The sequence below is a fragment of the Trichechus manatus genome, unplaced genomic scaffold (assembly GCF_000243295.1).
Source record: "Trichechus manatus latirostris isolate Lorelei unplaced genomic scaffold, TriManLat1.0 scaffold00106, whole genome shotgun sequence".
Taxonomy (NCBI): Eukaryota; Metazoa; Chordata; class Mammalia; order Sirenia; family Trichechidae; genus Trichechus; species Trichechus manatus.
The window spans coordinates 7,441,369-7,467,195 of record NW_004444042.1 but is presented as its reverse complement, the minus strand read 5'-3'; the positions used below and the strand labels follow the sequence as shown (position 1 = coordinate 7,467,195).

Genomic DNA, 25,827 nt, shown 5'->3' with positions numbered 1-25,827 from the left:
GAAGACTAGAGTGACACATCAACAAGCCAAGGAACACCACAGATTTTTTTCTCAGTGGTCAGTAATGGTTTTTAACCAATTTAGAGCTTCCAGTGCTCCAAATAGGTAGTCGATTGCCAGACTATTATTTTTCTTTATAGATACTTGTTCTCTCTTTGACTTGTAAAAAAAAAAAAAAAACCTATCCTTATCTTAAAATAGTAGATCAATAAGTTTATTAAAATACCTGGCACATTCTTTAGAACTCTGTGTAGTTATAAAAAGTTTAAATTTATTAAGATTTGGTAATGCTATAATTTGTAGCTAAATGTATTAAGGAAGTAAAAAAGGAGCAAATATTTGTCTTAAGCAAGAGTACTTGGGCAAGGGCAAACTTTTCACAAATCTCTTTAAAATTACCTATTCTCCATACTTTCTATTTTTGATTGCTCTTTCTTTAAAATTGTTTATTGAGATATAATTCACATACCATGAAATTTACTCTTTTAAAGTGTACAATTCTGTGGTTTTTAGTATCTTCACAGAGTTGTACAAAACACTTGGCCATTTCAACACTTTTTACATATGCAATTGGATCATACAGTATTTGTCCTTTTGTGACTGATTAATTTCATGTAGCATAATGTTTTCAGCATGTATCAGGACTTCATTTCTCATTATGACTAATAATCTATTGTATGTATATACCACATTTTGTTTATCCATTGATTTATTGATGGACATTTATGATGTTTCTACTTTTTGATTATTGTGAATAGTGCTGCAATAAACATTGATGTACAAGTATCTGTCTGCGTATTTTCTGTCTCTTTACATCTCTTTTATATTTTCTGTCTTCCTGTCTCTCAAAATGCATTCTTGTGATTTCTTCAGATCTATCTTCCAATTCACTAATTCACTTGAGCTATTTCTAATGTGCTTTTTTAACCCATCCATTGAATTTTAAATTTCAACAATTATTTTTTCTACCTAAAGCTTCCACTTGTTTATTTTTCAAATATGTCAAATCATTCTGCTTTTCTTACTAATTTTTTTTCTATCTGAGATTTTAAAAAATACTTTATAATTACTTTACATCTTGTATCTGATAATTCCAGTATCTAAAATCCTGGGGATATCTAAATCTGTTGGTAGCTTCAGTCTCACCAATGATGTCTTTTTACCAGTTGGTAATTTCTCTAAAGTGAGTTCATATTTAGATGAACTGAATCTTTAAAAGACTCCAATCAATCAAACCAAAGCCACTGCCGTCGAGTCGATTCTGACTCATAGCAACCCTACAGGATAAGGTAGAACTGCCCGATAGGGTTTCCAAGAAGCGGCAGGTGGATTCGAACTGCTGACCTTTTGATTAGCTGCCGTAGCTCTTAACCACTGTGCCACCAGGGCTCGTAAAAGAGTCCACAGGGGTTAGAATAAGGATGCCTCTTTCCAGAGAGGATACGAGTTTGTTTCTGAGAGGTATCAAGGAGCACTAACAAACTGACCAAATTTAAATTAATTTCTACTCTTCCAGGGCAATAAAATTCAAATTCCAGATTCATATGAGGCAGGCCTATGCTTTCAAATTCCCAGAAGCAACTCCTCCATACACATGACACCCCATCCAGGATGGAGACAGACAGCTTCCCTTAAGGATCCTGCCTCAAAGCAGAAACATACTCTTATTTTCAAACCTATTCATTCCTCACCAAAGGTGTAATTCTTTTGGAGATCTAGGCTTCACAGAGGAATCTCATGTCACTGGTGATTGGAATGTGAAAGTTGGAAACAAAGAAAAAGGATCAGTAGTTGAAAAATATGGTCCAGGTGACAGAAACGATGCCAGAGATGCCATGATAGAATTTTGCAAGACCAGTGACTTATTCATTGCAAATATCTTTTTTCAACAACATAAATGGCGACTATACATAAACACCGGATGGGATACACAGTCATCAAAGTGACTACATCTGCAGAAAGAGATGATGGAGAAGCGCATGTGCAAGTTCACGTTGAAGCTGAAGAAAATTAAAACAAGTCCACAAGAGCCAAAGTACGACCTTGAGTATATTCCACCTGAATTTAGAGACCATCTCAAGAATAGATTTGATGCATTGAACACTAATGACTGAAGACCAGACGAGTTGTGGAATGACATCAAGTATATCATACATGAAGAAATCAAAAGGTCATTAAAAAGACAGGAAAGAAAGAAAAGACCAGAATGGATGTCAGAAGAGACTCTGAAATTTGCTCTTGAATAGAGAGATGCTAAAGTTAACAGAAGAAATGATGAAGTAAAAGAGCTACACAGAAGATTTCAAAGGGCAGCTCAAGAAGACAAAGTAAAGTAATATAATGAAATGTGCAAAGACCTAGAGATAGAAAACCAAAAGGGAAGAACATACTCAGCATTTCCCCAGCTGAAAGAACTGAAGAAAAAATTCAGGCCTTCAGTTGCAATACTGAAGGACACTATGGGCAAGATGGAAACCCTGGTAGTATAGTGGTTAAGAGCTACAGCTGCTAACCAAAAGGTCAGCAGTTCAAATCCACCAGGCATTCCTTGGAAACCCTACGGGGCAGTCCTACTCTGTCCTATAGGGTCGCTATGAGTTGGAATCAACTCAACGGCAATGGGTTTGGTTATTTTTTGGTATGGGCAAGATACTGAATGACAAATTTTTAAATGAGAAATTAACTTGAGCTGTAAACTTTCACCTAAAGCACAATAAAAATATGTACATATATATATAGAACAATGTGGGAAGCATCAACGGAAGATGGAAGGAATACAGAGTCACTGCACCGAAAAGAATTGGTCAACATTTAACCATTTCAGGAGGTAATATATGATCAAGAACCGATGGTATTGAAGGAAGAAGTCCAAGCTGCACTGAAGGCACTGGCAAAAAGCAAGACTCCAGGAATTGATGGAATACCAATTCAGACATTTCAACAAACAGATGCAACACTGAAAGCGCTCACTTGTCTATGCCAAGAAATTTGGAAGACAACTACCTGGCCAACTGACTGGAAGAGATCCATATACGTGCCTATTCCAAAGAAAGGTGATCCAAAGGAATGCAGAAATTATCGAACAGTATCATTGATATCACACGCAAGTAAAATTTTGCTGAAGATCATTCAAAAACAGTTGCAGCAGTACATAACAGGGAACTGTCAGAAATTCAAGCCAGATTCAGAAGAGGACGTGGAATGAGGGATATCACTGCTGATGTCAGATGGATCATGGCTGAAAGCAGAAAATACCAGAAATATGATTACCCATGTTTCAGTGACTATGCAAAGGCATTTGACTGTGTGGATCATAACAAATTATGGGTAACATTGCGAAGAATGAGAATTCCAGAACATTTGATAGTGCTCATGTGGAACTTGTACATAGACCAAGAGGTTGTCCTTCAAACAAAACAAGTGGATACTGTGTGGTTTAAAATCAGGAAAGGTGTGTGTCAGGGTTGTATCCTTTCACCATACTTACTCAGCCTGTATGCTGAGCAAATAATCTGAGAAGCTGGACTATATGAAGAAGAACATGGCATCAGGACTGGAGGAAGACTCATTAACAACCTGTGTTATGCAGATGATGCAACCTTGCTTGCTGAAAGTGAAGAGGACTTGAAGCACTTACTGATGAAGATCAAAGACTATAGCCTTCAGTATGGATTACACCTCAACATAAAGAAAACAAAAATCCTCACAACTGGACCAATAAGAACGTCATGATAAACAGAGAAAAGATTGAAGTTGTCAAGCATTTCATTTTACTTGGATCCATAATCAATGCCTATGGAAGAAGCAGTGAAGAAATCAAATGACATATTGCACTGGGTAAATCTGCTGCAAAAGATTTCTTTAAAGTGTTAAAAAGCAAAGATGTCACTCTGTAGACTAAGGTGCACCTGACCCAAGCCATGGTATTTTCAATCGCCTCATATGCATGCAAAAGCTAGACAATGAATAAGGAAGACCAAAGAAGAGTTGATGCCTTTGAATTACAGTGCTGGAGAAGAATATTGAGTATACCATGGCCTGTCAGAATAATGAACAAATCTGTCTTGGAAGAAGTACAGCCAGAATACTCCTTAGAAGCAAGGATGGTAAGATTTCATCTCATGTACTTTGGACATGTTATCAGAAGGGACCAGTCCCTGGAGAAGGACACCATGCTTGGTAAAGTATAGGGTCAGCGAAAAAGAGGAAGACCCTCAGTGAGATGGACTGACACAGTGGCTGCAACAATGGGCTCAAACATAGCAACAACTGTGAAGATGGCATAGGACTAGGCACTGTTTCATTCCGTTGTACACAGGGTTGCTATGAGTCAGAACCAACTTGACGGCACCTAACAACAACGTGTTCTGCAGCCTATATTGTGGAAGGTCTCCCCACAGAGCTGTTAATCCCCAAAACTCTACGTGCCTGGAAGTGCCATTTACCTCCAGCCTCAGTACCCCCTACCTTTAACTCTCTAATTTTTGTCACTAGGGTTTGTTATTTTTCAATTTGCCTTTGGGAATTTCCTCTACTTTCTTCCACGTTTAGCAATGCACTTAAAAATAGGATGTTTTCTCTGATTGGGTATCGAGATGTTTTTTACTAATAAAAATGCTTCTCAGATTATTTATCCTACCATGGTTCCACACATTCTAAGTGGGCTATGAATTTTTAATACTAAAAGAACATAATTAACATGTTATCCCTAAGCTTCAGTGGATTTCTTACATTCTCCATTTCTTTTACTTACCCGTGCAAAGTCAAAATGTGGTTCATACTGTCCTCCAACTCCATAATTTGCTACCTGAAGGAGACAAACAAAGCATGAGTAAAAGAACTATTAGGATTACTACTGCAAAAATCCATGAGACCCATTTTGGCCTCTTTATACCATGGTTAGGTACTTCTAGAGAAATGAGAAGCAAAGTATTTAAAATCAGTAAGAGTTCCTAAGGATACAGGGATGAAAAACTAAGGATATTTACTGGGTGTTATTTTAGAACTTTAATTAATATGCCTTTCTTTAACAAACATTTGGGGACACAAAACTTAAATTAAATTTGAGATTTCTATTAGGTATTTATTTTCACTAAACATTTTCTTTTGGAATTTAAATTAAGACTTATGTTTTCCAAAGCCTAAAATGCTGGCCAATTCCCCAATCTACTTTAATAAAATCTCTTTTCCTACACATTTTTTCCCTGGTAAGGTTAAAAAAAAAAAAATGAAGAAGTTAACATCAACTTTATTATTCCTGGCAAAGGGGTCTAGCAACTTAAGCTGGTTATTACAACATCCCAGTGTGAGATGGCAAAAGGAAGTGAGAAAAACATTTGGTCTGGATTCAAGTTCTAGCTCTCTTAGTTACAATAAATGTAACTTTGGATACAATCTCAGTTTTGTTTTTTGTAAAATGAGGAAAATGATACCTTCCTTAACTCCTTCCCTCCATCCCCAAAAATGCTGACAAAATGAGAGAACATAAATAATTAAGAGAGTTTGCTTAGGAAACCCTGGTGGCATAGTGGTTGAGAGCTATGGCTGCTAACCAAAAGATTGGCAGTTCAAATCCACCAGGAGCTCCTTGGAAACTCTATAAGGCAGTTCTACTCTGTCCTATAGGGTTGCTATGAATCAGAATCGACTCAGTGGCAATGGGTTTGGTTTTTCTTTTGGTTTGCCTACATCAAAGTCTAAGTCATATGTAAATTATTACTACCCTGGATATTTTCCTTCTTATGTTGTAGACACCTAGAGCTGGATCAGACTAATAAACAGAAATATGTATTCATTATCCTGAAAAATCCTGTGACGGTTAGGTAGGTTAGGGCAAATACAGAATAGAGAAGAAAGAGATAGAAGGAAAACATCATGGTAAAGGCTTCTGAGGTCTGTAAACAACTGAAAATACATTTCATTTTTAATTTTCTGACTTTGACCACACAGACATGTTTCTCCCATTTAACTCTATGGTAAATCCCAAGAGTAAAACAGCCCCAAAGACATATCAGAGTTTTGGAAAATCAGCTGAATACCAAGGAAGTTATAGATTACAATAGAATAAATGACAACTTAATTAAGCAGATTAAAATACAGTCAGTCCTGCTTTGCACAGTTCCAATATGCACAAATTTGTTACCGTGGTTTAGTTAATACCAGTCAACCAACAACATGGTTCAAATTTCAGTTACTATGTTTTATTAACTCTGAGTAATTGCATACAGTACAAACTTTGCTGCTAGTTTTTTGGTCCACAAATTGCTATGCAAATAATAGACGTGTATCATGATTAAGGACCAATCATGTCACTTCTTTCAAACTCTATTAATGATTGGTCACTGAGCATCTATTACTTAGTTCATGCAGAGACAGCAAAGCATGTAGTTGTATGCCTCCTTATCTCCAGTGATAAACCCATGTGACAATTTACAAAAATGGATATTTAAAAGAGGGAAATGGCCAACAAAGATGAAAAGTGCAGCAAAGGCGTGAACAGTGAAATTCAAATTGAATGTACATGGAGATATATAGGAATTTGCTGACAGGGAGAATGTTGATACTGTCACTGCTTGAAAGAGACTCTAGATATGCAGCCAGGGGAACTTAGTGAAGGTAAACTTACTGACACAAATGAGGAAAGCAATTATGATGAAAAGGATGAAGATGTCCTAGTGGAAATGACGCCAGCAAAAACCTTCACAATAAAGGAACTCTCAGGTATATTTTACAACATCGAAAGCACAAAGGATAAAATGTTGGAAGCTGATCCAAACTTAGAAAGGAGTATGACAAGTCACCAAGACATTAAAAAGATGCTCACTCCGTATCTTAAGTTAGATGACAAGAAGGCATCAAGCACTGTTCAAAATACCCTTGATAAGTTTTTACAAAGATATAAAACACTTTAATTCTCAGTACTTCTAATGTTTTAAATTACAATGGAGTTTCCAAAACAATTCAATAGGGAAAGAATAATCTTTTCAATAAATGGTGCTGGGGCCAATGGATATTGATATGCAAAAGAATGAAGTTGGACTTCTACTTCACACCATATATAAAAAATTAACTCAAAATGGATCAAAGACCTGAATGTAAGAGATAAAACTATAAAACACAAGTGTAAATCTTCATGACCTTGGATTAGGCAAGGTTTCTTAGATACGACATCAGCAACCAAACAAAAAATAGAAAAATTGGATTTCATTAAAGTTAAAAGCTTCTGTGTTTCAAAAGACACCATCAAAAAAACAAAAAGACAATCCACAGAATGGGAGAAAATATTTGCTAAGCATATATTTGATTAAGGGTCTAGTATCCAGAATATATAAAGATATAACTCAACAATAAAATAATAAATAATCCAATGTAAAGATATCCAAAGAATCTGAATAGACATTTCTTTGAAGAAGATATATATACGTGGCCAATATGCACACGAAAAGATGCTTTATCTCATTAGCTATTAAAAAAAACAAACGAACAAAAACCCACTGCTGCTGAGTCAATTCTGACTCAAACTGACACTATAGGACAGAGTAGAACTGCCACACAAGGTTTCCAAGACTGTAATCTTTACAGAAGCAGACTGCCACATCTTTCTCCCACAGAGCAGATGTTTGGTTAGCAGCCTAGTACGTAACCACTGTGCCACCAGGGCTCCTCCCATTAGCTATTAAGAAAACAGAAATCAAAACCATAATGAAATACCACTTCATTCCCTCTAGGTTGGTTGTAATTTTTTTTTAAAAATGAAAAATAAAAATAAAATAAAAATGAAAAATAACAAGTGGTAGTAAGAATATGGAGAAACTGGAACCCACGTACACTGCTAGTAAGAATGGAAAATGGTACAACCACTTTGGAAAATAGTTCGGTAGTTCTTCAAAATGTTAAACATAGTTACCACGTGACCCAGCAATTCCATTCTTAAGTCTATACCCAAATGAAATGAAAACACATAGCCACACAAAAACTTGTAAACAAATGTTCTTGAAAGCATCATTCATAATAGCCAAAAAGATAAATAAAATATGGTATATCTATACAATAGAATATTATTCAACCACAACGAGGAATGAAGTAGTGATGCATGCTACAACACAGACGTAACTTTGAAAACATTAAGTGAAAGAAGCCAGATACAAAAGGCCACATATTGTAGGATTCCATTTATATGAATGTCCAGTTTAGGCAAATGCATAGAGACAGAAATTAAATTAGAGATTGCAAGGGGCTCTGGGAAAGGGGAACAGGGAGTGACTACCAGTAGATGTGGGGCTTCTTTTTGTGGTGATGAAAATGTTCTGGAATTAGATACTGGTGATGGTTGTACAAGGAACCCTGGTAGTGCAGTAGTTAAAGCACTTGGCTGCTAACCAAAAGGTTGGTGATCTGAATCCACCAACCACCCTGTAGGAGAAAGATGAGGCAGTCTGCTCCCACAAAGATTACAGTCTTAGAAACCCAACGGGGCAGTTCTACTCTGCCGTATGGGGTCTCTATCAGTTGGAATCAACTTGATGGCAATGGGTTAATGGGGATGGTTGTACAACCTTGTGAATATACTAGAACCAGGGTAAATATTACAGCCTGTGAATCATATCTCGATTAAAAAAGGAAGAAAAAAATAAATTATCAAAAGAAAGAATCATCCTGGCTACCTGACAGGCAGATGAGGTATGAAATGAAAAACAAAAATTACAGTGTATTAATAAATATTAGTGTCCCATATTTTTCATTTCCCTGTACGTTTATAACTGATGGTAAGACAGTTTTTAATGTTGTGACAATTCAACTTTTTACAGGTGTATAACTTATTGACAGCAATTACAATAATCGGCTATGCTACCCTACCTTTAATCAATGTAATTTTTCCATCACTGTTAACCCCCCCTTTCCCCCTCCCTTCTGCCCCTGGTAACCATTAATAAACTTTGGTGACTGTACATGTGCCTTTTCTTGTCTTTTTATGTAAGTGAGGTCATACAATATTTATCCTTTTGTGATTGGCTTATTTCACTCACCATAATATCTCCAAGCTCCATCCATACAGCAGCATGTATCAAAATTTCATTTCTACTGGCTCAGTCATATTCCATTGTATGTATGTACCACATTTTGTTTATCCATTCATACGCTGATGGGCAGTTAGGTTGTTTCTACCTTTTGCCTACTGTGAATACTGCTGCAGTGAACATTGGTGTACAAGTCTCTTTTTGATTCTCTGCTTTCAAGTCTTTTGGGTATATATCTAAGAGTAGAATTGCTGGCTCATATGGTAGTTCTATTTTTAGTTTTTTAAGGAACTGCCACACTGTTTTCCACAACAGCTGTTACCATTTTGCATTCCCACCAGCAATGGATAAGGGTTCCAATTTCCCCACATCCTCACCTACATTTATTATTTTCTTTTTATCTTAGCCATCCTAGTGGGAGTGAAATGGTATCTCATTGTGGTTTTGATTTGCATCTCTCTGATGGCTAATGATGCTGAGCATCTTTTTCATGTGTTTGGCAGTCAGTTTGAATGTCCTCTTTGGTGAAATGTCTATTCAAGTCCTTTTCCCATTTTATGATTGGGTTATTCATCTTTTTGTTGTTAAGCTGTCAGTTTTATATATATTTTGGTCATTACATTCTTGTTGGATATATGGTTTCCAAAGACATTCTCCCAGTCAGTAGCTTGTCTTTGTACTTTTTCGGTGAAGTCTTTTGATGAACAGAAGTTTTTAATTTTTATGAGGTCCCATTTATTTAGTCTTTTGCTCTTTGTGTTTTTGTTATTATATTAGATAATCCATTGTTAAAAGCTAGGCCTGAGAGCGTTGCCCCTGCTTGTTCTTCCAAGAACTTTATGGTTTTAGTTTACACATTTAGGTCCTTAATCCATTTCGAATTTGTTTTTGTGTATGGTGTGAGGCATGGAATCCTGTTTCATTTTTCTGCATGTGGAAATCCAATTTTCCCAGTAATTTTATTGAAGAGACTCTTCTTTCCCCAGCAAATGGACTTAACACCCTTGTCAAAAATCAGCTGACCATAGATGTGTGGGTTTATTTCTGGACTTTCAATTCTATTCCATTGATCTATACGTCTATTGTTATACAAGTACCAGGCAGTTATGGTTACTATAGCTGTATAGTATATTTTAAAATCAGAAAATGTGAGTACTACTTTGTTCTTCTCTTTTAACACTGGCTTTAGCTATCTGGGGCCTCTTGCCATTCCATATAAAGTTGAGGATTGGTTTTTCTATTTCTGTAAAGAAGGCTGTTGGAATTCTGATCAGGATTGCATTGAATCTATAGATCGCTTTGCATAGTACTGACATCTTAACAATATTAAGTCTTCCAACCCATGAACATGGAACATCTTTCAATTTGTTTAAGTCTTCTTTAATACCTTTCAGCAGTGTTTTATAGTTTTCATTATATAACTCCTTCAGATTCCTGGTTAGATTTATTCCTAGGTATTTTATTCTCTTATACGGTATTGTAAATACAATTATTTCCCTAATTTCCTTTTCAGATTTCTCACTGCTGGGGTATAGAAACCCAAATGATTTTTGTTTGTTGACCATGTACCCTGGAACTTTGCTAAATTCCTCTATTAGCTCTAGAAGTTTTTTTGTGGACTTGCTGGGATTTTCTATATATGGGATTATATCATCTGCTAATAGAGGTAATTTTACTTCTTCTTTTCCAATCTGGATACCTTTTATTTCTTTTTCTTGTCTTGCTGCTCTGACTAGGACTTCTAATACATTACTGAATAGAAGTGATGAGAGCAGTCACCTTTATCTTGTTCCCGACTCTCAGTCTTTTTCCATTAAGTATCATGTTGGCTGTTGGTTTTTCATAATACCCTAAATCATATTGAGGAATTTCCCTTCTATTCCAATCTTTTTCAGGGTTTTCATCAAGAAAGAGTGTTGGATTTTATCAAATGCTTTTTCTGCATCCATAGAGATGACTATGTGGTTCTTTTCCTTTGTTCTATTGATGTGGTATATTATGTTGATTGATTTTCTAATATTGAACCATACCTGCATTCCTGGAATAAATACCACTTGGTCATAGTATATGACTTTTAATATGCTGTTAGATTCTGTTTGCTAGTCTTCGGTTGAGGATGTTCGCATTTATATTCATAAGAGATACTGGCCTGTAGTTTCCTTTTTTTTTTTCTTCCTGTGGTGTCTTTGTCTAGTTTGGGTGTCAGGGTTATGTTTGCTTCATAGAATGAATTAGGGAGTATTCCTTCCTTCTCTGTCTTTTTAAGAGTTTAAAGAGTATTGGTGTCAATTCTTCTCTAAATATTTGGTAGACCAGAAACCATCTGGGCCAGGACTTTTTGTTGTTGTTGTTGGGAGGTTTTTAATCACTGACTTGATCTCTTTACTTGTTATGGGTCTGTTGAGACTTTCTATTTTCTCCAGCTTTTACATATTGTTTGTTAAAAATCATGAAGGACAAAACATTTAGAATTATCAACATTAATACCTTATTCCTAGCCCTTCTACTTGTCCATGTATTTCCTTTATTAGGGATCTTTCTTTTTGTATATAGCTTTGAATTACTTTAGAAAGTGTCTTTTTCCTTCCATCTACAGAACCCTCATTAGTACTTTTTGTAGGGACAGTCTGGGGGACATGAACTCTCTCAGCTTCTGTTTGTCTGGGAATGTTTTAATTTCATCTTCATTCTTGAAGGACAGTTTTTCTGGGTATTCTTGGTTGACAGTTTTCTTTTCTTTCAGCACTTTAAATAAATATATCATTGCTTTATCTTTTGGCCTCCAGTGTTTCTGAGGAGAAGCTGGTACTTAAATTTATTGGGGAGCCTTTGTATGTGACTGTTTGCTTCTCTCTCACTGCTTTTAGGATTCTCTCTTTATCTCTCTAATTTTTGAGAGCCCAATTATGATGTGTCTTGGTGTAGATCTCTTTGGTTATCCTGCTTGGTGTTCTTCAATCTTCTTGGATTTATAGATTCATGTCCTTCACTAGACTGGGGAAAACTTCTGTCATTATTTCTCCAAATATTCTTTGTCCCATTTTCTCTCTCATCTCCTTCTGGAATTCCTGTGATGCATATATTAGATCTCTTGTCATTGTCCCATAATTCCATTAAATTGTGCTTGAGCCTCTGTTCTTGTTGCTCTTCAGCATTTGTAATTTTAACTATCTTATCCTCTAATTTGCTGATTCTTTCTTTGCCTGATTAAATCTATTGGTAGTCCCTCTACTGTGTTTCTCGTTTCAGTTACTATCCCTTTCAGTTGTAGTATCTCTTTTCTCAGATCCTCATTTTGTTGGTGCACAGTTTTCCTAATTTCTTTTAGTTCTTTGTGTATGTTTTCCCTTAGTTCTTTAATTATATTTAATGTTACTGTATTATATTTTCCTTTTTTTTTTCCTTATTTGGTCATCCCTAGATGTGCTTTCATTTGCTTTGTCATATTCATTTCGATGGAACACTGTTTCTCTGTTCTTTGTGTGCCTTGTGATTTTTTGTTGGGGCATTGGAATTTTTGAGGGTGTTAACTTTCTTAGTTCTTTCTTCCCAGTTTTTGGTGGTTTTACCTGTACTACTTTCTGCAAAAAACTCTTAGGCAGGCAGCACCTCAGCTTTTGCTTACCATTTTCTGTCCTTCTCTGTGATAGCTCCTTTTCCCTCCCTGGTTTAATTAGGATTCAAAAGTTTCGGATCTCAGTTTTCAACTTTCAGTCTCTCCCAAACACACCAGAAAACACGCTGTGATCAATCCATCCACCAACTAGCACTGCCACTCAGTGGAGATATTGTGTACTAATCAATATGTCCACCAGGGGGTGAAGTCCTCTCTCTGGTTATTACTCCCTTCCCTTCTGTTTCTGCGACCACGTTTTCAGTAAGAGAATCAACACCCGGCGAGCCCTCTTCTGGGTTGGGTGTTGCCCTCTGGTTTTTTCCGAGGTTTCCTTCCCTGCTCTGTGGGGGCTTGCTTCTATCTGAGCTGGCTTCTAGGGGAAGCACAAGCAGACTTTCCTCTGTTTCAGGAGGAAGAGGGGCTGGCAGTCTCCAGAGGAACCTCCAAGAGGTCTGTCTTGTTGGTTTCAGAGCCCCAGTGGTCCTGTGGAGGTTGGCGGGTGGGCAGTCTCCTCTTAGGTGAACCTCCTCCTGGTTCTACTGTTGGGGACCTTCTGTAGGAGTTCATATCAGTCTAGTGGCTGACAGTTATTGGGTAGGCGAGGGATTGTTGTGCTCTGAATGGACCCTCAGGGAGGTCTGCCTTGTTGCTATCAGAGCCTGCCCTGTAGTATGTTGACCATGAGTGTAGACCCCACTCAAGATGCCTGCTTCCCAGCACACAGCAGCCTTAGTTCTCAACATCTCTCAGAAGGAGAAGCAGACAGACCTAAGCTGACCCCCAGGGAGGTCTGTCCTGTTGGTTTCAGAGGCCTGAGCTATGGGGTACACAAGGAGGCAGGCAGAGTGCTGTATATGGGAGCTGACTCCACTGCAGTGGCCTTCTGTAGCAGTCTGCAACACCCAGGCAACGAACAGTTAATCAGGTAGGGGAGGGGTTGTCATGCTCTGGTTAGATTTCCACGGAGGTCTGCCTTGTTGCTATCAGTACCCCCTGGTAGACTGTTGGGTATGAAAGCAGCCTCCACTCAAGATGCCTGCTTCCTAGTACACAGTAGCCTCAGACAGCAGTCCTCAGTGCCAATAGCAAGTGGATGTAGACTAACATAAACTGACCTTCAGGGAGGGAGGCTTCTGTAGCAATTCACTGCAGGCTTGCAGGTGACAGGGTCTGAGTGGGGGAAGGGTTACCACACTCTGAACGGACCCTCAGGGAGGTCTGTCTTGTTGCTATAAGAGCCCCTCCCCCATGGTATGTTGACTGTGGATGTAGCCTCCAGTCAAGATGTCTGCTTCCTAGCACACAGAAACCTCAGTCAGCATTCCTCAGTGCTGACTGGAAGGAGGAGCAGGCAAACCCAAACTGACTCCCTGGGAGGTCTATCCTGTTGGTTTCAAAGGCATGAGCTATGGGGTGCACAGGGAGGCAGGTAGAGTGTTTATGAGAACAGACTCCACTGCAGGGGGCCTTCTGTAGCAATTCACAGTAGGCTTGTAGCCAACAGTGTCCGGATGGGGGAGGTGCTGGCACACTCAAAATGGACCCCCAGGAAGGTCTGCCTTGTTGATTTTAGAGTAGAAGCTTCCGGTCCTGTCTCTTTGTACAGGCAGGGAGTGTGGTGGTTAGGGAAACAGGCTTTTTTTCGGTACCACTTCTCCAGTTCACAGCAGCCAGCAGCCCACGTGGCTTAGGAGAGGGATACGGACAGTGGGAGAAGCAGGTTTTCCTACTGTATGCAACTTGTTGATTCGTTGATTCTTGCCTGTCTGCAGTGTCCCACTGCTCTCCTTTGCTTCCCAATTCAGAGTCCCTCAAAGCCAAGTGCTGTTTCCTTGTATTTCTTGTTGTATTTGTAGGGAAGGGTTGGAACAATGGTCTGTTTATGCCACTGTCTTCCCAGAACTGAGTTTTTAATGTTCTGATCAAAAATTTTTTAAGGGTTACAGAACAACCATAATTTTTTCCATTGATTATTAAGATAGCTTCATATGGTATCAGCTTGCACAGTCAATTTTACAATCCCAAAGTACCATGCAAACCGTGGACTACCTATACAGTGTCAGGAAATTTCATCTGAAGCATCTCTTGAGGAAGTGTAAAGATAATTTAGGATAATGATAACATACAATTTAAGGATAATATGATTACCTACCTGTAATTCCTCTGCTGTGGAAACATCGAGTCCTGTTAGATCTTGTATTCTCATATTAATTCGAGACACCACAGGATTTTCATAGCCAGACAGCCAGGCACTAAGACCAAGAAGAAAACATCAGTTTTACTGATAATATTTCAATATATGAAGACCAATAGTTGTAATTTTTAAAACCCTAATACGTAGGGCAATAAGCCTTTAACTAAGGCATGCAGTTAATTCACTTGTTTAAAGTGACTTTTACTAATGATTATTGTAAATTTTTAAAAGATATCATATTCTGCAGTTAACAGAAAAAAAACACAACTATAACCTCATTTATTATACAGTTTCTATGAAAATAAAAAACCCATTGCTAGTCGAGTCGATTCCAACTAATAGCAACCCTATAGGACAGAGTAGAACTGCCCCATGGGGTTTCCAAGGAGCGGCTGCCGACCCTCTGGTTAGCAGCCGAACTCTTAACCACTGCGCCACCAGGGCTCCTCTATGAAAATATAGTTGGGTTAATATAAGGAAGGTATTTATGACCATCAACACTAACAGTTTTAAAAAACTGTACAAAGATATATACCAAACTGGAAAAAAGGAAAAAAAAAAAAACTGTTCTATGTAGAGTATAGGAACAGAATGGGGTCTTTAGCCAGATCTAGATAATGCTAACACTTTTATAAGAAAAAACTGAGGCATAAAAGTAAGTTTTAAAAATGTACCCCAAAATACCCACTAGGATTGCTATAATCAAAAAGATGGACAAAAACAAATGTTGGTGAGAACGTGAAGAAATTGGAACCCTCATACATTGCTGATGGGAATGTAAAATGGTGCAGTTGCTTTAGAAAATAGTTTAGCATTTCCTCAAAAAGTTAAACTTAGAGTTACCATATGACCCAGCAATTCCACTCATAGGTATATACCCAAGAAATTTTGATAAATAAAATGCGATATATGCATACAACAGAATATTATTCAGTTATAAAAAGGAATGAAGTACTGATACACACTACAACATGGGTGAATCTTGAAAATATCATGCTAAGTGAAAGAAGCCAGATATAAAAGACCATATATTGTATGGTCCTATTTATACGAAATGTCTGTAATAGGCAAATCCACAGTGAGAAAAAATAGGTTAGTGGTTCCTAGGGGATGGGGCTGAGGGGAATGGGGAGCAACTGCTAATAGTTATGAGGTTTCTTTTTTGGGTTGATGAAAATGTTCTAGAATTAGATAATTAATGGTGGCAGTTGCACAACTGAAAACACTAAAAACCACTGAACTGTACACTTTAAGGAGCCCTGGTGGTGTAGTGGTTAACAGTTTAGTGGCTGCTAACCAAAAGGTTGGCAGTTCGAATCCACCAGCTGCTCCTTGGAAGCCCTGTAGGGCAGTTCTACTCTGTCTTATAGGGTCGCTATGAGTCAGGATCAACTCAGTCGCAACGGGTTTGGATTTTGGTTTGGCACCCTTTAAAAAGGTGAATTTTATGGTATGGGAATTATATCTCAATAAAAAAAGTAATCAAAAATTCAACTTTATCCCCTTTACATATGCTTTTTTCCAGTCTATCAGTCCTTTTCTTTCTTCATTTTTCCTCTCATCATGCTTTGATTCCATGATCCATGATTTCAACAACATTCTGGCTAAAAGTCTAAATTCATCTGTCTTTTCTCTAAGCTTATACCTGTGTCATCAAACCTTGCTGGAGGGAGTCACAAACACCAACTTCAAATAGGTTCTCACTCCTTCCTCCACTTTCCATAAGCCTCTGAGTGCCAACTCATACGAGCCTCCCCCTCACAGAGAAAACAGAAACCATATAATCTACCTATACTTGTATCTCTCTGCTCCTTCTAGTTCCTTCATTCTAGTTCCAATGGATGAAAATTTTTTGCATTATCTAAGGCTAATTCTCTGCCTTAGATTCTATTATCTCCTACTATTTCAGGAACTATAAATCATAGATTATCTCTTTTCCCTCTTATATAATCAACTTCTCCCTCTAAAGAATTTTTCCCACTACTTTTAACTGGGCTTCAGTCTCTCTGGGAATCCCTGGGTGGTGCAAAAGATTAACACACTTGGCTGCGAAATGAAAGTTGGAGGTTCTAGTCCATCCACAGGCACCTGGGAAGAAAGGTCTGGCAATCTACTTACAAAAAATCAGCCACTGAAAACCCTGTGGAGTACAGTTCTACTCTGATACATGTGGGGTCCCTGTGAGTCAGAGTCCAATCGTGGGCAACTAACTGTTTGTTTGCCTCTCCCATTAAAAACTAAATAAATAAAAATTAAAAATTCTACTCCTCAACTCCCCGTCTCACTCCAGCTACCAACTTCTTTCTCCTTCCCTCTCAAGCCAACCTTTTCACAGACTCCTCACTTCTCAACTCATTCCAATCTAGGTTTAGTCTCTTATCAATCCATCAAAATTATTCTTGCTACTGTCACCCATAACCCTACTGTGCTCCTAAATCTAATGACATTTTCCAATTCTCATTGTTAATCCCACATGGCCAGGTGTCACCACCACAGCGACATGCGCTGGCCTCTAGAACAACCTGTCAGAAACAAAATGTTGTTGGTTGAGCACTCAATGCAATCTTTGGATAACTTTCACTCTCCACTTCCTGCCAATCTACAAAGTAACCATCAACAAGCTCCAGAATATCTCCCTTTGTAGAATGTTTAAATACTAGTTTCTGTGTCTCTACAGAAACCCTGGTGGCATAGTGGTTAAGATCTACAGCTGCTAGCCAAAAGGTCAGCAGTTCAAAGCTACAAGGCGCCCTCTGGAAACTCTATGAAGCAGTTCTACTCCGTCCTATAGGGTTGCTATGAGTCGGAATCAACTCGACGGCAATGGGTTTTTTGGTTTTTGGTGTCTCTACACTCCCTGAAGAATACATATACACATTCATTCCAACATCTCTAATTTCCTGACTGCTGGAACTAAATCTTTAAAGAAATCTGCTTTCATGTCCCACCTGTGAATGTTGCCCTCCACATGTGACCCTGCAGCTGTTTTGGCACCGTGGTCTTTCTGTCCAGAGACATCTACCTGGATCATCTCTTACAGGTCATCTGCCCCATCCCCAGATGCTGTAGGGATCAGAAAAGCCCCATCCAGGTGGGAATCTTCTTCAGCCTATTTCCTCAAAAGATTGCGGTCTTACTGATACTCCTCCTTCTCCCCAATGTGTCTTCTGATATTCTTTAACATTTTGTTTAGTATAAGGAAATAAAATTCCTTCATGAAAACAATCAGGTCTTATAGTATCTTCAATACCTAAAAGGATCATAGTGACTTTGGTGGCCACTGAAAACACAACCATTTCCCTGCTACACGCTATTACGGGAATCAGCTAGTGGTAGTGAGGGCAGAGGGATGCAGTGGCCGTGGCCCAAAACCATCCTGAGCTTCCAACATACGTGCAAGAATCTTGTAACCAGCAATCACATGCAGCCTGAAATGCATCAGAGAGAGGCCACCTCTGCACTCCTGGACGTGGAGAAGGCAGCTGCCTCTAACATTCTTTTATAACAGTATGTATTCTTCCTCTGTAGCATTAATCATAGTAATAATTTTACATTAATTTATGTTATTTGATTAAGGTATGTCATCTTCACTTGACTACTAGTTCCAAACACGTATCAATTTTGTCGGTTGTTGCTCACCAATATATCCACAGAACCTATTACAGTACCTGGCACAGAGCAGATGCTCAATAAATGTTTGCTGAATAAATGAATGAATCCTGAAGATTGTTAGAACTCATCTAAGATTTATCCTATTTTATTGTAATTATTTGCCTGATGATCTCCTGCAAATTATATGGGCTGGCTGAGTAGAATTCCTCAGTGTAACAGAAATGGGAAGAATCAAAGAATTTTATTGTTGTAAAGGATCTAGTTGATACAGTAAGAACTTACTTCTTCCAATTCTGACTGAGCTCCTGGTAGAACTAATCTGGTATGTCAATGTAACTTTTCTGCTGGCAAAAATTCAATGGAATTTTGAACTTTACAAGCCACCAACTAGTGTCTTGACTTTTATAGGTAACTGCCTGGTGGCACAAGTGGCTGCTAACCTAAAAGTTGGTGGTTTGAACCCCCAGTGGCTCTGTGGAAGAAAAGGCCTAATGAACTACTTCCAAAAAGACTCCAAACGATTGATGTTGGGTCAATTCCGACTCAGAGCGACCCTACAGGAAAGGGTAGAACTGCCCCATAGGAGTTTCTAAAGCTGTAATCTTTACGGAAGCAGGCTGCCACATCTTTCTGCTATGGAGCAGCTGGTGGGTTAGATTCGCAGCCGAGTGCTTAACCACTTTGCCACTAGGGCTCCTCCATAAAGATTACAGCCAAGAAAACCCTATGAAGCAGTTCTACTCTGCAATACACGGGGTCACCACGAGTCGGAATTAACTCGACAGCAGCTAACATCAACAAGCAATGCAAGACTGGCAAGCGTTCCAATAAAGCTTCAAACTAAATACATTTTAAAGAAGATAACTGTTCCTATTTCATCCTGGAAGCTCCAACCACAAAGAACTTTGTCTTCTACTTCTAATACCTTCAACTTCCCTCCCTACTACCACCAAATTTTAAGTATCTATTCCTATGTTTTTGTCTTGTACTTTAGTGGAAGCACTGTCGTTCAGCCCTACAGAAGCTGGTTTTTCTATCTATGCTTTTGAATCCACTCTAACTCCACAAGCCTTACTCCAACAGTTACTGCTTCTTATTTTAAATCTCCTTCCTGCCAATGCTTGCTTACTCTTCAATCTGAATCTCCTGCCAACCAAGAAAAACACCTTCACTTTTGCTATTCTAGCAATTTACCACTCCAATTATAGCAAATTACCACTCCAATCTTTCATTTACTCCTTTGAAATTACAAAAGCAAAAAATCTTTGTTTTACCCTGGGAGTATGGCCCCCAGACACCCTTTAAACTCAGTAATAAAGTCATTCCTGAGGTTCACTCTTCAGCCAAAGATTAGACAGGCCCATAAAACAAAACGAGACTAAATGGTCACACCAGCTAAGGGGCAAGGATGAGACGGCAGGAGAGGACAGGAAAGCCAGTAACGGGGAACCCAAGGTTGAAAGGGGAGAGTGTCAACATGTCGTGGAACTGGCAACCAATGTCACAAAACAATATATTTATTAATTGTTTAATCAGAAACTAATTTGCTCTGTAAACCTTCATCTAAGGTACGATTAAAAAAAAAAAAGGAACCCACCCAACCACCAATCTCCTACCTCCATTTACACTTTCCCTCCTGATAATATTGCTGGCATCTTTCCAATCCATCTAATTGCACCTCTTTACTTTTTGAACCACTACTTTTCTTTAAAAAAAAAAAAAAATATATCGTCACTTCCAGGAATGACTGTGAAGGTCTATCAACACAGTACTCCTTAAGAAGGTTATTTCTCATTTCTCCATATTACAAACAATAGGTAACAAAAACTTCTGTACCTAGATGTGAACTTGATAGCTGACTTTTACATTTTGATAAACGATGTCAAACCACCCTGTAAAAAAGTTGCTGTGATTTATATTCCTACCAATTGTTTATGAGAGTACGCATTTGATAAAATCCTTGCCAGTATCAATCTTTTTGATCTTTGCCAAACTTAGAGGCAAAATTATCTCGTTTTAATTTTTACTTCTTGTTATATCATAAAACATCTCAACGGAAGGTTTGGGGCTTAGCACATAAATCCAGTGATGATTGCAGATTAAAAACAAAAACAAAAAAAACCCTGTTATCTTAGTTGTGGTTCTGTTATAGGCACTACAGGGTAAAATTAATTGTACTGATGCTGGGAAGTTATTCCACTTTGACTTTTATGTGAAAACTTCTCCAAAATGTAGTAAGATTCTCCTAGCAGAATTCCATTTGTTTAAAACATTTTAGTCATCTGGCTCCTATCCTTAACAACCATTACTGCTAATCTGTCTTCAATAACATTATTGTAAACCTATCAGGTATTTTAAGAATTCAGTCCTGAATTTACTTTGCTGTAGCATTGCTGGAGACAAAGTAATACATGCTAACTGCCCACTCTTTTAAGACCTGGAAGTCTTATCCCTGCTTTAAATGATCAGAAATCAAGATTTCTCTAGTTTACTCTTCTTCATTGCTTTAACTGAATTAGATTTTAAAGTTACAGCATTTACTTTAACAGGCAAAATGATTTGAAGAACATTTTATCTTTTGTACAACTATAATTGAAAATACCAACTAAGTTATACAATGTTTTTCCTATAAAACACAATTTTTAGTTCCAGAAGAAAAAAGAATTCTTTCTCCAGCTAAGTTTATATGTGTCCCATTTTTCCATTAATAACTAGATAGCCCAAAATATGTTCCTTTTGGTCTTAATGACAGAAACCTGAGAGCCAGGTTGTGCATTCAATTACAATAATTAATGCTTCAGCATTTTTCCTCTTTCTAATAGGTTTCTGATTTATTTTTAAATCTTTATTATTCTTTTTTTTTTTTTTGCCATTCCCATTATCCCTTTATTAATTTGTTTTCATTGTGGTAAAAATATATATAACAAAACATTTGCCAATTCAACAATTTTTACATGTACAGTTCAGTGACACTGATTACCTTCATCATAGTGTGCAACCAAATTATTCCACCACCATTAACAGAAACTCAGTGACCCCTAAGCAATGACTCCCCCCTTTCCTCGTACCTCTCAACCCTGATAACCACCCATAAGCTTTAGTCTCTATATATTTGCCTATTTCATATAAGTGGGATCATACAATATTTGTCCTTATGTGTCTAACTTATTTCACTCAGCAAAATGTATTCAAGGTTCATCCGTGTTATAGCATGTGTCAGTACTTTATTTCTCTTTATGGTTGGGTAATATTCCACTCTAAGTATATACTACATTTTGTTTATCCAATTTAGGTTGTTTCCACCTTTTGGCAACTGTGAGTAGTGCTGCAATGAACACTGGCACACATATTTCTGTTTGTGTTCCACCTTCCAATTCTTTTGGGTATAAATCCATGGGACCTGGGATTGGGATTACTGGTATTATTCTTTTAACATATGATACTTAAAAAAATATCACTAGAATGCTTTATTTGAATAAAGAACAACATTCTCACACTGCATGATTATATTTCTAATACATTAGTAATAAAGGCATGCTCAAGTAAACAGACATAGATTGCCATTTTGGATGTTATGGACATTGTTAAAAAAACCTTCAAAGGTAAATGTCAATGATATAATTTGAACACTATCACTACCTTCTTCTAACCCAATGTACAAGTGATAATTAACATTTTACAATTAGCTAATATAAAACCATCATATGTATTTGTTTACATTTATCATTTAAATATTATTTTTTTTTAAGGCAAAAGATAATTCAGGGTCTAAAATGTCAGTTATAGGGCAAAACTCCAATAATTCTTTTCTTAATGCTTGACAGCTAATAAAGAAAGGCTAATTATATAGACTGAGAATTTATCCAGTCCCTTTTCTTGTTGGTGGGACATTTATGCAATAATACCATAGATCTGTCCATTCCAGTTACCTGAGTCTGAGAACCACTGTTCAACCCATAAAAGGGCAGTATTGTTAAAAGTTACGCCAATTTTTTTTAAAAAATCTGAAATCATTCAAAACTATTTATATATTCTTAGATATTAAAAGAAAGTTATTATTCTTTTACATTATTTTTGCTCCTTATTAACATGGATAAATTAAATCTTAAGCAGAATAAAATATCATATTGTAGGAAATTAGTACTTCAGAGAAAAAAATGAAAAACACTTCAAAAACACCCCACCAGAATCAAAGACACTTTTTCTACCATTCTAAACAGATTATTATTTATCTACATACATCATTATTTATCTTACTTTAACTTGACTTTATGAGCTCACGTAACTAAACCACCTTTTCAAAGATCATAACTGTTTACCTTTCAAAAATTAAAATTCTATCTCTGTGATCTAGACAAAATTAACAGTTTCTCCATTAACAAGCTGTAGTAAATGTTCAAGGTTTTTTTTTGTTTTAATGTTGGAAAAGACAGAGATCACTTGCCAAAAGTCCACAGATGTTCAATAACATGAAGATGTTTTTGTCTTAGGGTTTTTAAACAAAAAAGATTTCCACACATATTTTGTTCAAAGAAAATTCTATTTGCTGGAATGCTGGAACAAGCAATTTTTTACTTCACCAGAAGATAATGCAATCACTTAGACATTCTCAAAATACAGATGTTTGAAATTCCCTCTGACCCTTTCAAAATACAGATGTTCCCAGAGCAAAAGGGATTAAATTATTACATTAGAACACATAAATTATTTTCTTCTATTTATGTCTTTGTCAGAGCTGTATTTTATAAAGGAAACATAAAATGTTCATTTTTTCACTTGTAAGAGTCTTCAAAATCAAGATTTACAGTGACTGGTAGAAAATGTCTTGACATAGCTATTAAATTCTTAAATAGTAACTATTTTACTTATCAAAATATGAAATATAAGGGATACTCTATGCAGCAAATTTCTTCTTTAACAATTAATATCTCTCTTTCAATATATAACTTATTTTTAACATTGCTGCTGGAAATTTTTCCTTAAAAAAAAAAAAAAGATTAAACTCACTGTGCTTTGGAATTCCATGCTTACCTGATTGTTTTAAATATACACGCACACATACACACACACACACACGCCCTACATAGTTTACCAAGACTGGATGAATTTATTCTGGTGTTACTCAGAATCTTTTAATATTTCTAATGCTACTGTCTACATGCCTTTTGCTGCCACATACAATATATAACAAAGTAGGATTGTACCTTTCTCAACCAATAAAGTTCTTTCTCAGAAGTGTAAATCTAGTATATTTTTAAAAATAAGCTTAGAATATTTAGTTTTTAAGAAAAAATGCTTATAGGTCACCTTTCCAATGGTAATTTATTATGACTTATTGGCAAGAGTCCAATGGCTGTGGGCTGGATATTTCTTTAAAAAGGTCCATTGTATATGTAGAAAATTTACCAAAAAACTTCTCCAAAATACTAAGTTCCTGACATTTGTTTTATATGCTTCCTAAAAACATCCAAATCTGGATAATTTAGATACTCACAATCATTATGACAGTAAAAATGCTTAAAACTATATAATAAACCCCAATAAAATATGTAACACTTAAGTTTAAAAAAAAAAAGTTAGAGGTTCATTTTTTTCAGACATGAATGAGGTTCTATAATAGAATAGAAAATTAGCTTAAGCTTAACTTAAAATTAGAGTTAAGTCTTAGCTCAGAAACACTGTAAATTATGTCTCAAAACATGTCTATCCTGCTGTACTACAGAGGTCAAGTTAGGCCTTGTTCTAGGCAGGGTCTTTGGGAACTTCTGACTCTTACTTTGATATGAGAACACAGCTTCACTTATCAGTTAGAGTTTGGGGAGCCTCAGCAGGCATTTTGTAATCTAGTAAATTACTTTGGAAAATCAATATTAACTGCCTCATAACCATGTCTGTTTATTAGTCCATCACAAAAATTCAGGCACAGATGTCATCAAATACCTACAACTAACAGCCTGGGTCTTAGAAATCAAATCATGGGTTTTGAGAAAATTAGATTCTCAAGAAAGGACATGGAAGGACATGGCCCAAATATGACTAAAATTCTCTCCATTACTCCCTTACCTCTTAGATACTCTGTATTGGGCTGTGGTCAATTTTCCAGTCTCGGGGTCATGTACTGTAGCTCGGCTTAGCTACAAAAAAAAGAGAAAGGACAAGGACTTACTCCAGTAGCAGGCAATTTTGTTTTTTTTGTTCATTTTGTTTTGTTTTGCCAAGCCACAGGTAATTGGAAGGGTTCAGATTGTTCTGGGTGGTAGCTAATGGTTTCAAATCAGCAAAAACATTTAGAAAGTTGGCAATAAGAAAAGCCACTTCCATATCAAGAGAAAACGGGTTCACAGATTTTTGTTGTGAATTGTCCTTTCACTTTTTTTAGAAAATCATGTAAATGTTCTATAGCACTGGGTTTCACAGGAGCTTTCTCAGAATCTAGAAGTTTAATGTTCTTTAAATACCTTGAAAAAAGAATAATTAGTAGTCTCCTTAAATTCATTTTTAAAAAATTCACTGAGATAAATTGTTTTCAAGTCTCTCTCGTGAAATAAACAGCAATCAAATTCATAAGCAATAGCATTTGGAATACTGAGCTAGAAGCATAACTCTAGCCTTTCCATTGCCAAGTTTTGAATCAGCAGAGTTTTTTTTTTTTTAAATAAAAAAATTTCAGCAGGAGAAATACAGATTACTCCATAATGACAATGGTATTTTACAAGACCTACGAACAAATGCCAATACAATCACTATGAAAGATGATGCGAAATCACTGCAGCATTTATAAACTAGATAAAACTGCATAAACAAACACTACTCCCAGATTAACCCAGGCTGCTTCCTTTCCTTTTTCTCCCCCTTCGGCAAGAAGAAGGAAAAAGAAAACAAGTATCAGGCCATTTCCTGAATAACTGATAACTGATCTAAAGAAAGATTCAAAGAAGCATATTAATTCCCTAAAACTAATAGGCCAATTAAAGATTAAAAACAGAACTTCTAGTTAAAGGAAAAGACCTGTGAAACACAGTTTATACAAGCGTATATAAACAGGGCGGTGACTTGGGGGGGAGACTGAAAATGACCTAATTCCCTTAAATGAATAACAATTCCTGTGGATGTACAAAACACTCATTAGAGGGCAAAATATGCAACATACACATCTCTTACCTTTTGCTAATTCTGTAATGTACCGTCTCCAAGTCTCCTGTTATTGGGTTTGAAATGGTGGCTCGCCTCAGCTGTGAAGCCAACCATCAAAATAGTTGCATTACAAAACAAAAAAGGAACCACATTTATCCAACCAGTCAGAATTTGGAGGTTTTTACAAAGAAGGCTGGAAAGAGAAAATAACTCCATACACTTCCAGTCACCTTGTGCTGAGCCTTGAAAGCCAG

General features: G+C 36.9%; 1 protein-coding gene across 3 annotated transcripts in view; it reads right to left on the bottom strand.

Annotated features, from left to right (window-relative positions):
• P4HA1 (prolyl 4-hydroxylase subunit alpha 1) overlaps positions 1 to 25,827 on the bottom strand; it is a 101,124-nt gene that overhangs the window by 8,461 nt on the left and 66,836 nt on the right. For 2 of the 3 annotated variants that reach the window (XM_023737692.1, XM_004383240.2), the window contains exons 9-11: positions 24,503 to 24,573; positions 14,786 to 14,885; positions 4,754 to 4,807 (exon numbers count right to left, since the gene is read on the bottom strand). In XM_023737692.1, the coding sequence (XP_023593460.1) occupies positions 4,754 to 4,807; positions 14,786 to 14,885; positions 24,503 to 24,573 (225 nt within the window). Of the gene's footprint in view, positions 1 to 4,753; positions 4,808 to 14,785; positions 14,886 to 24,502; positions 24,574 to 25,600; positions 25,672 to 25,827 lie in introns of all 3 variants that reach the window. The other variant, XM_004383241.2, reaches the window with a different exon arrangement.